This window comes from Heptranchias perlo, chromosome 15 (genome assembly GCF_035084215.1).
Source record: "Heptranchias perlo isolate sHepPer1 chromosome 15, sHepPer1.hap1, whole genome shotgun sequence".
Classification (NCBI taxonomy): domain Eukaryota; kingdom Metazoa; phylum Chordata; class Chondrichthyes; order Hexanchiformes; family Hexanchidae; genus Heptranchias; species Heptranchias perlo.
In genome coordinates, this window is record NC_090339.1 from 9766246 (window position 1) to 9781690 (window position 15445).

The following is a 15445-nucleotide window of genomic DNA, read 5'->3' on the forward strand; positions in this document are numbered from 1 at the left end:
CCCTCCCCCACAGCACTAGTTAACCTCCCCGTGAGGACATTGGTCCCATCTCTGATGAGGTGCAAACCATCCATCTTGAACAGATCCCTCCTGGCCCAGAACTGGTCCCAATGCCCCAGGAATCTGAAGCCCTCCCTCCTGCACCATTTCTCCAGCCACACATTAGCTTGTCTTATCCTCCTATTCCAGACTCACTAGCGCGTGGCACTGGGAGTAATCTGGAGATTACTACCTTTGAGGTCCTGCTTTTTAACTTCCTCCCCAGCTCCTGAAACTCTGACTGCAGGACCTCGACCCAGTTCCTTCATATGTCATTGGTTCCCACATGGGCCACAACTTCTGGCTGCTCCCCCCCCCCCCCCCCCCCAACCCCTGCCCCCTTAAAATGTTCTGCACCCTCTCTGTGAAGCCCTTTACCCTGGCACCAGGGAGGCAACACACCGTGCGGGACTCATGTCGGCGATTGCAGAAACGCGTCTGTCCCCCTGACTGTTGAATCCCCTATAACCACTGCACTCCTGCACTTCGCTGTGCCCCGCATGCAGTCCTTTGCCCCACAGAGCCATACCCCGGACTGCACTCCTTTGAGGTGTCGTCACCCTCACCGGTTTTCCGGTTCGTGAGCGACACACTCCCGGAGGATTCCTGCACTGCCTGCCTCTTCCTACCCTGCTGGATAGCCACCCATTTAATATCCTGTGCTCTCTGTGGCTATGAAGTGATCACGTACCATCCAGGAAATTTTCAGCTTCCCATATGCCCTGCAGTGATTCCAGCTGCTTCTCAAACTCAAACTCTGAGCTTGAGCAACTGGAGGCACTTCCTGCACACATGGTCACCCTGGACACTTAAAGTACCCTGGAGTTCCCACATGGCGCAGGAATTGCAGCAACGGGTTTCAGCTGTCCCTCCATTCTATTTAGAGTCTACTTATGTTGTGTGTGTATATGCCTCATGTTATTTATATGTTTTATGATCGTGCCTCTAACTCCTATTTATTATTTCTCTATTTATTGACCCTTTTTTTAAGATAGTTATTTCTCAATCAATGATAACCAACTACAATTAATATTATAAAGTATATACTAAATTGACTTACCTTTGCTTTCACAGGCTCCTCAGCTACGTCGACTGTGACCTCACTTTTAAAAATTTTCTCAGTTTGTTTTCCCTGCTCTGTTGCTGCTCTGCTTTAAATACTTGGGCTCCCTCCCATGGTGCTCCGTGCTCTCCCGACGCTCTGTTGCTGCTCTGCTTTAAATACTTGGGCCCCCTCCCATTGTGCTTCGCGCTCTCCTGACGCTCTGTTGCTACTCTGCTGCGCTCTGCTGTTTAAATACTTGGGCCCCCTCCCGTGGTGCTTCGCGCTCTCCTGACGTATAAACAACATTGAAAACTCTTCCACTGCTTTAAAACCATAACTGTGATACCATATAATCAGAGCCTTTGCAAATAAAGGAACATATAACAAATTGGACAGAAACATTTTAGTAGTCAAACTGGTTTCTCTTGTGACAGAAATTTATTAAAAGTGGCTCTTCTGTTTTTTTTTCAGGTTCTTATGCGTCAGGGTTACGATGCTGCATGTGACATCTGGAGCCTTGGAGTGCTGCTATACACCATGCTGGCTGGGTAAGTACAACTAAACTGACCAGGAGTACATTTATTTTGCGCCACATGGTCTTTGCAGTTGGGATTATTATGATAAAGTGAAGTATTATTTTCAATGCAGTATTATTTCTCCAACATATTAAGTGAGATCTTCAAGAACTTACCGAATTAATCTGCCAATCAAGCTTCTGTATTGATCTCTGTGTTTCATGAGGTTTGTTAATTGTGTGAGTTTTATGGCGCACCAACACCATTTCAGTATTAGCAAAGCGGATACATTTGAGAATAGTTTTGCATTGAGCTAGTCTTCACATTATGAAGTATTTGGTTTGGTGTTTAAATCCCTTTATTTTCTTTGTTTCACGTTACTGCCCGTTATCTTCACTATCTTGATCTTGGATACTGTTATCTCGTACTATTCTCTTTTGATTATGTGACCAAGTAAACGTATGAAGTCAATCTGATTGCTAATGAATTATAAGGTTATGCCACTAACTTATAGTGATGCAGAAGTGGAGGAGAGAATGAAGACTCAAAGTATGAAGAGTAAATTAGTGCTGAAATTAGTACATTTAAATGGGCTCCTGCAGATATGCAGCTTTGCCCTTTATGCAAATTGTTTCTTCGCCTCAGATTTTATTCTGGTGTAAGAATGCTTTTAGTGGCTGTCCCTAATAAATTCTCCAAATAAACTTTTCCTTATCTACCCTAACTTTTTTTTTCCACTGAAATTTCCAGAGTTCAGGGCACTTGGTTTTGTGCACCCCCTTCAGCTGCACAGGAAGATCCTGACTGGTGTGGCCTGTCATGTTTTCTCCTGCCGTATGCCATCAAATGTCATCACGATAGATAATATTACGCTGTTCCCTATGTTGTGGTCAGTGCCAGATCCCTCGAGGCCAACTGGAATTCCATGTCTCTTCTGTCTCCACAACCATTTCACTTCTTAACTATATCCCCCCCCTTTCTACTGTAACCAGTTTCTGCAATGCACTTTATCTAATTTGAAGTCAGTGCTCTTGGGACTGCCCAGGTCTGAATTTTTCTCTTAAACTGCAAAGCTCAGAGGAAACTTAAGTAACACCAAAACTGAAAAATGAATGATTCTGATAGTAAGTGACGATGTGGAGATTTGTGTGCAAATCTAGTTATAAACAACATTTTGCCCAAATGGTTGTAATTTTTAAAAGAAAATTGAGAAGGAAGTTTAGTCAGTTTGTATTTCATGCAGAGACTGAATAATTCTAAACTAAATGTCAGGTTGGTTGAGATGTTCTAATCTGGATAATGTGGACAAAATCCAAGCTAAAATGCAACCTAAGACATCTTAGGAGTTTGGATATCTAAGGACATTTGAATATATTACAATCCAGTCCTAGTTTTTTCCTGTACATTTCTCACTGAAAGTTTTCTCACTTTCTGTAAAATTGACGATGTAAGATGAACGGCTATTGTGCAATGTTACTTTCTCCAATTTGCAGGGCTATGGGGAAAGGGCAGGGGAGTGGCACTAATTGGATAGCTCTTCAAGGGAGCAGGTACAGGCACGATGGGTCGAATGGCCTCCTTCTATGCTGTATCATTCTATGATTCTACAAACTCTATATTTTCCACTGCCTTTGTGCCCTTGGTTTATTTTAATCATTGCATTAGGAAGGAGTGGAGCCTGTTAAATTAGTGTCTCGTTATTCTTTTTGAATAAATTGATCCTGGCAGTACATGTTAGGCTCAGCATGTAATCCAATGTAAAGACGTAGGTCAGAAATTACTTTTGCTGATATTAATGGATGAATGTTTTACATCCTTGTATGATGCTCCTGTATTTACTATTTTAAGAGCGAGCTTATCCATGGGTGCATGGAGATGTTTTAAATGGGTTAACACCTACATTAAAGCAACAGAAGAATGCCATACAAATGCATTAAGTGTTCATTTGCTAATATCATGAATAATAATTTCTAGCCTCTTCTATTGTATTCTGTTATGACAGTATTGTCTGGTGAATTGAGTTGAACTTGTTATGTGGACTGAAAGAAAGGCCACCAGTTCCTGGTTTTACATCTCATTAAACTGAATTATGGACCTTCACAGTCATTCAATACTAATTATGATTTTTTAATCATCAAACGTAACTAGTGAAGCTTTATTTACAGCACTAAACAGCAGTAATTTCAAACCATATAAATTGAAAAACTGAGAGCATAGGAGTGCAGATTTGTAAAATCGATATCACTGAGTAACCTTGCCTGCTGGCTGTACATATCAGGCAATGGTGGGGCACTGCCCACTCTTTACATCCACGCGGGCAGTGGGTGGGTAAGTCTTCTGTCGGTAAGGCATATCATAAAATGTGCTCTTAGTCTAGGCGTAATGATTAATGCCGTCAGAGGGCAGATTGCAGCAAGTTCTGGTGCCTTTTAGAAGAAAATGAAGAGATTTTTAGATGCTTTGCAGCTAAATTTATAATGTTGAAGATACATTATCAAGAAAGAAGTAAAGTACTTTTCATCCCAACAAAGTTAGAATTTATTAGCACTCTTGGCGTTCCAGCTTTACTGACGTCAACCTGTGTTGGGCAATTGTATGTAGAAAAGTAAATGACAGTTATAAAAAGGAGCAGGTTCGCAGTGAGTAAGTGAGCCACACAGATCACAAGTTTGGCTTCTGCTCTGTTAGCCACAGTGCCATTCAGGTGCTATAATTAATATCATTGGCCCTAGAATAGGGAGGGAGTAATTGGCCAAGCTTCCTACTGCTGATCACTAACTAGTGACTCTTGCTGACAAGTGCATGTTGTGGGTGTCGTGAGATGAGGTCAGGTTCAGGTTTGGTTCGGCTGTGGTGCCACCCACAGTCTAATGGACTAGGCTCATGTGTGAAGCATGGTCACTTACATAAGGCTTCGGAGGGCATCCAGCATCCATGGAACTATACCCAGCGTGGGTCAGTGCTGTCACAAGAAAAGGGGAGAAAAACAAAAGGTGTTACATCGAGCCTACAGCATAGAAACAGGCCATTTGGCCCAACTGCTCTATGCCGGCATTTATGCTCCACACGAGCCTCCTCCCTCCCTACTTCATCTAACCCTATCAGCACACCCTTCTATTCCTTTCTCCCTCGTGTGCTTATCTGGCTTCCCCTTAAATGCATCTATGCTGTTTGCTTCAACTACTCCTTATGGTAGCGCATTCCACATTCTTACCACTCTTTGGGTAAAGAAGGTTCTCCTGAATTCCCTATTGGATTTATTAGTGACTGTCTTATATTTATGATGTGGAGATGCCGGTGATGGACTGGGGTTGACAATTGTAAACAATTTTACAACACCAAGTTATAGTCCAGCAATTTTATTTTAAATTCACAAGCTTTCGGAGACTTCCTCCTTCCTCAGGTAAATATTTATGACCTCTAGTTTTGGACTCACCCAACAAGTAGAATCATTTTCTCTGTCGACCCTATCAAACCCTTTCATTATCTTAAAGGTCAGCCCTCAGCTTTCTCTTTTCTAGCGAAAAGAGCCCCAGCCTGTTCAGCCTTTCCTGATAAGGGTATCCTCTCAGTTCTGCTATCATCCCTATGAGTCTTTTTTGCACCTTCTCCAATGCCTCTATATCCATAATATGGAGACCAGAACTGTGCCCAGTACACCAAGTGTGGCCTAACCAAGGTTCTATACAAGTTTAACATAACTTCTCTGTTTTTCAATTCTGTCCCTCTCGAAATGAACCTCAGTGCTTGGTTTGCCTTTTTTATGGCCTTAGTAACCTGTGTCGCTATTTTTAGTGATTTGTGTATCTGTACCCCCAGATCCCCTTGCTTCTCCATCCAATTTAGACTCTTATTATCCAAGCAGTATTTGACCTCCTTATTCTTCTTACCAAAATGCAACACCTCACACTTACCTATATTGAAAGGTAGGAGTACATAACTTATTCTTTTTGTTAAATCAGTGATTCATTTTTTTTGTTCTTGTCTGCTTTATTCATTAGTTATACTCCTTTTGCCAATGGACCAAATGATACTGCAGAAGAAATTTTATTACGAATAGGAAGCGGCAAATTCTCACTGAGCGGAGGCAACTGGGATACAGTCTCAGATGCAGCCAAGGTAAGACATACTTATAGTGCCAGTGTAATTACAGTAACATTTAAGTTCCTAAACCACTGTTCGCAAGTATAAAATAAGTTAAATACTAAAAGTAATGTTGAGGAAAAGGTGAAGTAGTGATGTTGAAGGGTTAATTGACTAGTGAAAAAAGCATGTTGCATTCTCCTTTTAGTGAGTTTTATTTAGGATCTCACTTCTATGAATTGAGCTGTCAAGGTGAGCAGCAGCAACGGTGCAGTGAGAGAAATAATTGTCGTCTTTACACCTAGTAACACCATTACACAGTCTTTAGCCTTGTATAGTTCAGGCCAAAAGCACAATTCGCATCATGCTTCAGCAGTTGGAGTGCTTCCTTTTGCATCTGTACTTTTTTTTATTCGTTCATGGGATGTGGGCGTCGCTGGCATGGCCGGCATTTATTGCCCATCCCTAATTGCCCTTGAGAAGGTGGTGGTGAGCCGCCGCCTTGAACCGCTGCAGTCCGTATGGTGAAGGTTCTCCCACAGTGCTGTTAGGAAGGGAGTTCCAGGATTTTGACCCAGCGACGATGAAGGAACGGCGATATATTTCCAAGTCTGAGTGAAATTGTCTGATTAATGCGGAACTATTGGTAATGTTTTGGTGTTAACACACATCCACTGAGACCCAGGTTGAAACTGAAGAAACTTCTCTCACCTGGTGGTGTGCGGGGCCATACGTTCAGGCTAAAGGACTTTTTCTGTCTGTATAATGTCATACAGTAGGTAAACATCTCCCACCTAATTTTCAACATTGACTTCCCAAGCAGAGATCTACCATTTCAGGGCTTCGCTCACACCAGAGAGTTGTTTGTTTGAGCTCCGTTATGGGCAGACAGGGGCAGGCTCCTGGTAGTCGTTAGGAATGTTGGTCTGGATATACCGAATACAGGGAAAAATTCAGTAGCGGGTGAGTACTATAGATAGGACAATAGTTTATATGGAAAGTACATTCTACTCCCCTCTGCCATACTATTTTCCCAGTACAGTTAGAAAAAGATTCTCATGTACTCAACTTGGACCAGATTTAAGCTATTGTCCCTGAGAGAACAGGTAAGTTTTTAACCCACTGCATTATCCACTCCCATAAAATGATCCACAATTATTCTTTAAATAGTATATATCAATACCAAAGTATCCCATTTTGGAACTAGCTTTGAAGAGTGATTGTGTTTTTCATTATATAATGCTTTTCCCTAACTTCCTTTAATTCTGAAAAAATCGAGGATTTGTTGTCCAACATGCTTCATGTCGATCCCCATCAAAGATTCACAGCTGAGCAGGTGCTCAAACATCCCTGGATTGCTTGCCGGGACCAGCTACCACATTTCCAACTAAATCGACAGGATGCACCTCATCTAGTAAAGGTAGGTATTACCAATGGATGAAATACTTGCCTGTTGCATTTAAACTGGCTGTGATATCTTGTGCACCCCGCACATGTTTTGCGTGAGAGTTTTAATGTTGAATTTGAAGACCAATCTGAAACCCTAAATTCTCCAGTGCTCATGTTTTTTCTCAGAAATTTTGCTTCCAAGAGACAGTTTCCAAAAGTTTAATCAAATTAGTTAAAGGTAACAGAAGTTTGTTAAATGCTTGGATGTAAAACTAGTTGGCTTTTGCAAAAGGTTAATATTGTTTTTGTTAATTTTAAAAAGCTGCATTGTGCTGTGATACATTTTTCAAAATGTCAATAAAAGTGCATTAAATGTGTCCAAAATCTTTCAGTTCAGCAATGATGAGTTTAAGTGAAATCATTGCAAAACTGGTTGAGATACACTGGTTGAGTTCACTGTGAACCTACTTGGTGTTGTTCATATGCTGATGTCACTATGGATGACACCAGGTAGAAGTGGACAGAAGTAGCCACTTGGGTGAGTTACTGGAGAGCAGCTGTCTCTAGTGGTACCCTGCCCCAGCACAGAGTCAGCATCATCAGGGGAAAAAATTAAAGGTCAGAAAGAAACAAACAGGATTTTTCCCTGAAATAAGTTTGCAGTTTTTGTCTGCAAGATATGTTGTAGCAATATGTTTTACTGTAATTATGGAAATAAACAGTGCCAATTTCAGTCAAGAGTACTATTCTGGTAAGCGACGAAACTCTCAAAGTGGACTGATGCTTCAGTGAAGAGCCCAGTTTCTTAGTACCAGTTTACCCTCTCAGAAATGTCTATTCCAAAATCATACAGAAAAAACTGCAGTGCTCCTTGAAAGCAGAGTGACGACAATTTAACTTAGTTGGTCTAAAATAATGAATGTGATACTCCACAGTGTTATTTCCTAATGACGATCTGTCCTCATCCTTAGGGTGCCATGGCTGCTACATATTCTGCCCTCAACCACAAGACCCATCGTCCAGTGTTGGAGCCAGTTGCAGCTTCAAGTTTAGCCCAACGCAGAGTTATGAAAAAGCTTACCTCAACTGACTTATGAAATATGTATGAACCAACAATATATGACTTTTTTCAATTGACTTGAATGGCAGCAAGCTCATGGAGATTGTACAAACTTAGAGTTTTTGCTTTTCCGTTTTTTTTTTACTTTGAGTATTGGGAGGTTGGATATCAAGCTACCAAATCAGAACGTGAAGGATTGGGTTGACCGGAAGATGGAATGATAAGATTATATCAATTGCAAAAGAGTTCCGGAGGATAATTCATCACACTGAATTCAGACAGGTTTATATCATGAAAGTGAAATCTTATCATTGCAATGTTGAAAAGGGCATAATAATTTTAATCAGGATGGCAACGGGATCAGCAAAGTAAGGAAGTGGGTCGCTGGTGGCCTGTATTCAGAGCTATTTTGCTTTTATGTGATCTTGTTCTGAGACATTGTTTAATTAAACTTTGTATTTTATTTATTTACTTTCATTTTCAAGAAATACAGTACTTTTAGATAAAGTTTTATTTTGAGGTCAATTTATATATTGTCATTAAAATGTCATATTGCACATCACTATTCTGGATTGTATTAAGTTGTCTGACAGCCTTAGAGTTGCTCCTTTACAAATGCCCTTTATTTGGTTTTCCACTTCTGAAATTGCTAGACAGTACTTGAATTTCCGCATTTTTGTAAATATGTAAAGACTATTCCAAGAGGTACATTTGACAATATTCCACCTTTGCTGTTGAGATTTTACTGTAAAATCTAGAAAATGTTAACCGCACCAAGATTGAAGGTCCAGCAGTCCCTTAAAGTAAATTCTGAACAGACAAATGGAAACAATAGCATTGTACAGTGTTGATGTACCTCACCATCAAATGCACCACAATACCATTTTAATTTCTTCAGTTTAGTGTGATTTATGAAGTTGAAGGTAGCTAATGACCAGACTATAGCTGCAATATTTCTTTTCCCATATTCTAGTCACTGTCATATTTTCAAAATCAACCAGGAACGATCTCTTGTGTATTTGGACTGCATTAGAATTTCGGCCCTAAGCAAATGGAAAACTGCAATAAAGATAAGACATTATAACATTGCTTTTCACATTTATATTGTATATTATCTTCCACTTATGAGGGCCCTACAGAACTTCAGTGTCGATCACAATCCTTGCTGTCCATATGTTTTTTTAAAAAAAAGTCCTTGACATATGCTATATGATTAATACAATTCATATAAGTGTCTCCTTTTAATATGCTTACAAAAATGTCCTCATGCCAGGTGTGATGTGAACTAAATATTTCTGAGGGACATCATTGCAATTATTTATAATGTGCCCATTTCCTTTTCTTAAATTCATATATATGTGTCACGTCGCTGAATTGTGCAGGGGTATTGATGCAGAATTTTGAAGTAAACACATTATTGACGATTGCAGACAGTACAACGCATGCCATTTTTTTGTAAATGTATCTTAGTTTTATTATAATGGTCACTGCTAAAATAGAGTCTCCAAAGACTTTGATTCTGGCCAATACTTTGGTCTTTCTCCAGGGTTTTGAGCTGCAAGTGTTTGAAACGGGAGTGCTGCCAGTTGGAATCCCAACTTGCCTGAGAATGGGTTACCTCAAGATTGAGAAAAGAGGATATGAAGGACTAGTCTTTCTAGTGGCATGCATAAGACCATCTCTGAAGGCAGAAAATTAGCAGGCCTACAGTCCATGCAATTGGAACTTAACGGTCTTGAAGGTACATTCATTAATCCTTCAGTGATAGTGTATGACTCCTGATTGTGCATAAAGGCTGAGATAAAGACTATTTTGAAGATAGTCATCTTTGCATGGTGACTAAACCTCACCCTCAAAATTAGTTCTTCATAGTTCATTTAAAAAAAACAACTTCCCCTGGAGATTCTGCTGTTTGTCTACTATCCCATCATTCATCAAATGAATTCTGAAGTATACTAATTAGATTCCATTCAGGTTTAGCACACACGCACTTGATCATTCTTGTCACGATCATGGATCAGTTTATCTGCAGTGCTACAGTTGACCTGGAGCTGGTCGGAGGAGTGTTTGAAGTTCATTTGTGAACAGTTGAGGAGGACTGAGTCATCTGGAATGAAACTAAACGAAACTAAAGACAGAAATTCCTGGGTTTTTTTGTCACAGCACCCTTTTCCAGCATTAACCATAATTGAATTTTGAAGAAGGGTGCACACCTGAAATGTAACCTGTCTTTTTCCTTTATAGATGCTGATGGACTTGCTGTGTATTTCCAACGTTTTATGTTTTTATTTCAGATTTGCAGGGTTTTTATTTCTTTTTAATCACAAGCCTGCTCAGTCTTAGCAATTTGACTGTGAAACCCTACCACCAAATACCATTACTAAGAAAGTGAATAGGGCAAAATCTGCTTGTGATTTTAAAAAAAAACACCACCCAAGGCATTGTCCAAAACAATTGCCCTCCGCTTGACACTGGTTTTGGTCTCAATGAATATAAGCATCATCGTCCAAAGGAAGAAATAGCTCACATCCCCAATCCCCCTATTGACACCTTACACTTAAACGAAAGGGCAAGGTGTTGACTAGAAACTCCGAGAATGTATGAAGGATTTCTTTCTCTGCAGTGTCTTTTGACTGCAAAGAGGCTTTTTGAGAATAGCTCACTTTGTTAAAATGGTTGTCACAGCATTTTCTCTGGCTACATCAATTCCACAGGGTCCCAATATTATTTTTGATCCCACTGAAAACTGGTGTACTGCAGAATCTCCCAAAATTGAAATCCTAGTAAAATCAGTTAGCTCACCTGAGCTCAGTGAATAATATCCTATCTGAAGGACCAGGATTTCCTCCTTCAGGGGTTTGCTGAAGCACAGCAAATGGGACTCAACACTCATATTTCTGACAACACCCACATCTTTTTAAAATTCATTTTTAGCATATGGGCATTGGTAGCAAGGCTAGCGTTTATTACCCATCCCTAGTTGCCCTTGAGAAGTTGGTGGTAGGCCTTCTTGAATCACTATAGTCTACGTGCTGTAAGGGAGTTCCAGGATTTTGACCCATTGACAATGGAGGAATGGCAATATATGTCCAAGTCGGGATGGTGTTCCCATGAACCTGCTACCCTTCTAGGTAGTGGAGGTCCAGGTTTGGGAGGTGCTGTTGAAGAAGCCTTGGCGAGTTGCTGCAGTGCATTTGGTAGGTGGTACACACTGCAGCCACGGTGCGCTGATGGTGGAGGGAGTGAATGTTTAAGGTGGTGGTTCAGCTGCCGATCAAGCGCTTCACTGTGGCCAACCACAAATGTCGTGGTAAAATTAAAAGACTTCAGTTGCTTCTCACTCAAATATGCAAAATGTGTCACCCATTACTACAGTGGAGCTTCTGTTTACCCAGCCTTAGGCTCACCAGTCCTGCTCAAACAATCCGGAAAAATCTCCTAGAAAACTTGAGGGATCCAAACAGCTGTTGCTGGAGCAGTAAGCTGTTTGCATAAGAGACACTGCAGGTCTGTATGGCATCGTCATGTGGACTGGGTGAAGCTTATACAGGAAAACATTGTTTTGTGTATGCCCGCTACTCATTCCACAGTGAAAAGAAACAGTAAGGTGTGTGTACAGTAGATACTGTAGCTTAGTGGTTATGGTGCTGAACAAGTAACCCAGAAGGGAGAGTTCAAATCCCAGCAGGGCGCGTTGATGTGAGCTGATACCAGAAAAAGACCATGAGAGCTGCCGGATTGTTGTAAAAAAGCAGCTGGTTCACTAATGTCCTACGTGGAAGGGAACGAGCCCCCCCCAATGCAGTTTGGCTGGCATCTGGCACAAAGTCTCAAATTATGCGGATGATTCTTAATACCCTCAGGGCAATGAGTATTGTTTTGCCCACCATTCCAAGAGCAATTTTTTTTTTAAATGACCAACAGAAACTAGATAACTAAGCTGTTGCGACAGTGTTAGTGCATGGAGTCCCCAAATTTAAGTTGTTGTAAATTGAAAATAGTTAAGGTCACAGCACTGATCCGAGGCACTCACTCAGTACTTCGTCCCCCTCCCGCAACATCCCTTCTCTGATAAATAATAAACCTCCAATGCTTCCTTTCTATGTTAATTGTGTGTCCATTTGTAGGCATTACCTTGAATTTCCACTGCTTTAAGTCTATGAAGCTGCCTTCATATGGAACTTTATCAAGGGCTTTCTGGATGTCCAGACATGCCTTGAAGGTGGTTGAAATGTAATTCCAGTAAATAGGTAAATTACCACAGAACCATACTATGCAATGAAAGTACAGAACTTTGGAGTTTGTCTTTTGCTCAGATGGGTTTTAGACACTTGCAGCAACCCATCACATTTAAGAGCCTTCATACTAAGCCACTGAGAAATCCAAACAAGTAGAGTTTCTGTTTGTTCAATATAGAGCTTCAGCATTTACTTGTCTCACAACTCAATCATGGTAGAAACCAAGTGCTGGATGTAAGAGCATTTGCACTCATAGCCAGCAGCTGTCGTCCCTACTCAAAGTTTCCTTATCAGCTGTATGTCAGGGGTAGGCCTTCAGAAAATTGAAGGACCTACACAGGGCAGCAAGTGATGTGCCAGCTATCTTGATTGTACCACAGATCCAAGTCCAATGCCGCATACCAGGCTTACTGGTTGCCACTGCTTAATCCAGATTCTCATGTAAGAACTGCGGCATAGAGACGTGTCTTCTGTGAGGTTCCTCATCCGAGGTACTCAGTGACAGGTCAGTCTAGGCTGGAGCCTTCCCTCCCCCATCTGTTTCCTCTTTTTTGCATCAAATCCACCTCACAAATTGGTCTTGGACTTTGTACATGGGCTGGAGGAAGCCCTTCCTTTGCATGGGAACAATGAAGGAGAACTGTTTGGATACGTACTTTATACACCACAGCCCTAACCTGCATTGGGACTTTGCTGTCCCTGAAGAAGGATGAGCAACCAAAATGTTCCTTGTCCTTTCTCAGTGCAGTCCAAACTGAAGTTTGTATCCACCAGGACTCAAAGATGCTCAGATGAGTCAACAATTGGAATAGATGCACCTTGTATTTTCCAATTAATACCTTTGAGATCCCTTCTTGAGTTATACAAAGCCATTAATACTGCACTTGGGGGCAACCAGTACCGTACCTTACTGGCTAGCTCATTGTTCAAGACAGGGGAGTTCACCAACAATATAATCTGAAAAGGAAGAGTGCACTTCTTTCAGAAATGCCCAGAAGAGAGACTCCAACGCATCATTGATGAAGATATTGAATAGAATAGCTCACTGTGGGCAACCTTGCCTCACTCCTCTTTCAACAGACAGGTTCGCTGAGACTTCTGTCATACACAGATCTTGGAGTTGGAGTGCATAGTCCAGATAAAATCCAAGACTTGTACTCTCATAGCATCCAGCCTCGTGGGAACCTAGGATCAGGAGTAGGCTATTTAGCCCCTCAAGCCTGTTCCGCCATTCAATTAGATCATGGCTGATCTGTATCTTAGCTTCATCTACCCACGTTGGTTCTGTAATCTTTAATATTCTTATCTAACAAAAATCGATTAATCTAATCTCAGTTTTGAAATTTCCAATTGCTCCCCTATCCTCAACAGCTTTTTGGGGAGACAGTTCCAGATTTCCACTACCCTTTGTGTGAAGAAGTGCCTAGCTCTAATTTTAAGGTTATGCCCCCTTGTTCCGAACTTCCCTCACCAGAGGAAATAGTTTCTCTCTATCTACCCTACTAAATCCTTTAATTATCATAAACACCACAATTCATCATGAGAGCTGCATGAGTGACGGTCATAAGCCTTGCGAGTATCAATGAATGCAATGTAGGGGGGTTTCCCAGGACTGTACGAAGCACTGTGATTTCGTATAAAGCCGCAACCTGTCCTATACGCTCCTCACAACAGCCGCCTTCTCTGACCCCTTTCCAGGCCTCCAGAACATATATGCTCCGACAGCTCAAAGAACCACATTAACAGACGCTAAAATCAATGAGATTCTTAGGTAGGACTCGTTTGAATCTCCCTTCTTGGATGGAAGTGACCTGTCAAACACCAAGGCCCAGATTTTGCTGCCAAAATAATGGCAAGTTTAAAGCGCTCGCTGCTATTGATGTGTAGATTGTCCAGCAACTTGTGGTGAGGAAAAGATACCCCGTGAGTTGTGTATCGCCACAAGTTGCTGGATGATTTGTGCAGTTCCGCCGCTAGTCTCGTGAAAACGGCAGCTCGCCCTCGACCTTTGAGTTTCATGAAGTTGCTGCATTTGCACATTAATTGCCAATTAAACTCGCCGCAGAAAGTTAGGGATGCTACTTAACAGCGTGGGTACCTTTTTTAATGAGATTTATGTTCCTGCAATTCCACTCAACCTCTCCGGCCCAGAAAGTGAACAATTGAAACCGTGGCGTTTCATTGCTACAGGTAGTATTAATTGTTTAGCGATTTAATAAATTCACATTTTTAACTTTTAGATTTTTTTTTCTTTCTTTTCCTTTCTGCCTCTTTTGTCTCTCAATCCAATTTTTCTTTCCCTCTTATTTCTCTTTCTGATCTCGATATGACTCTAATTCACTCAGTCGTTCCTCTGTTTATTCTTAAATCTCATTGGTTAAGGAGATACCCTGTTTGTCCCGTCGTTCACCAAGGACCCAGATGCCCCATTGCCCTTGCTGCGCCGTTATCAGCTCGCACTTCCAGCAACTTGCAGGGCAAAAATTTTTCGACCTGAAGATGAAGGAAAAAGTCTAATGGGGCACACCACAAAATGCCCCACACCAGCAAAATCTGGGCCCGAGGTTATGATCCTATCCACCAGCCTCATAAGGGAGCCATGGTATCAGCAGGTTAGTAACCTTACTGACGTGTACTGATTAAACCAACAAATTTCATACTATGCAACATACTAAAAGTAAACCAGACTCTGTACAAGTTCTCATTCACATCTTAAGCTGCTTATTTATTTTTATCAGACCAGAACATTGGCCCAGAGACGGGCACAGGCAGGACCCTCATCCCACCAATCTTCAAATATCGATATCCAGATTCAGCTGGTTTGAACTCTGCTAATTTGCTACTTCCCGGCTTGAAGTTTTCTGTCTTGTCTTGTGCAGATTCTTCCGCTAAAATCTCCTCCAGATTTAAGCAAAATGGAAGTTCAGTTATTAACACAAAACCACTTTTCATCATTAGTGTATTATTGATATTACAGTTCTGACTCGAGTGAAATAAGCTATTTTTGGTGTCTTGATACATTTAAGAGATTGGATTAGATTATAACAATACTGTAATCAAATTTTTATTAAAAAAA

The 15445-nt window shown here is 41.1% G+C and overlaps 1 protein-coding gene across 3 annotated transcripts in view; it reads left to right on the plus strand.

Annotated features, from left to right (window-relative positions):
• rps6kal (ribosomal protein S6 kinase a, like) overlaps positions 1-9560 on the plus strand; it is a 148733-nt gene extending 139173 nt beyond the window's left edge. For 2 of the 3 annotated variants that reach the window (XM_067996840.1, XM_067996839.1), the window contains 4 exons: positions 1556-1632; positions 5601-5718; positions 6962-7102; positions 8043-9560. In XM_067996840.1, coding sequence (XP_067852941.1) covers positions 1556-1632; positions 5601-5718; positions 6962-7102; positions 8043-8168 — 462 coding nt within the window. In that variant the 3' untranslated portion in view covers positions 8169-9560. Of the gene's footprint in view, positions 1-1113; positions 1534-1555; positions 1633-5600; positions 5719-6961; positions 7103-8042 lie in introns of those variants that run through there. The other variant, XM_067996841.1, reaches the window with a different exon arrangement.
• The last annotated feature ends 5885 nt before the right edge of the window (positions 9561-15445 follow it).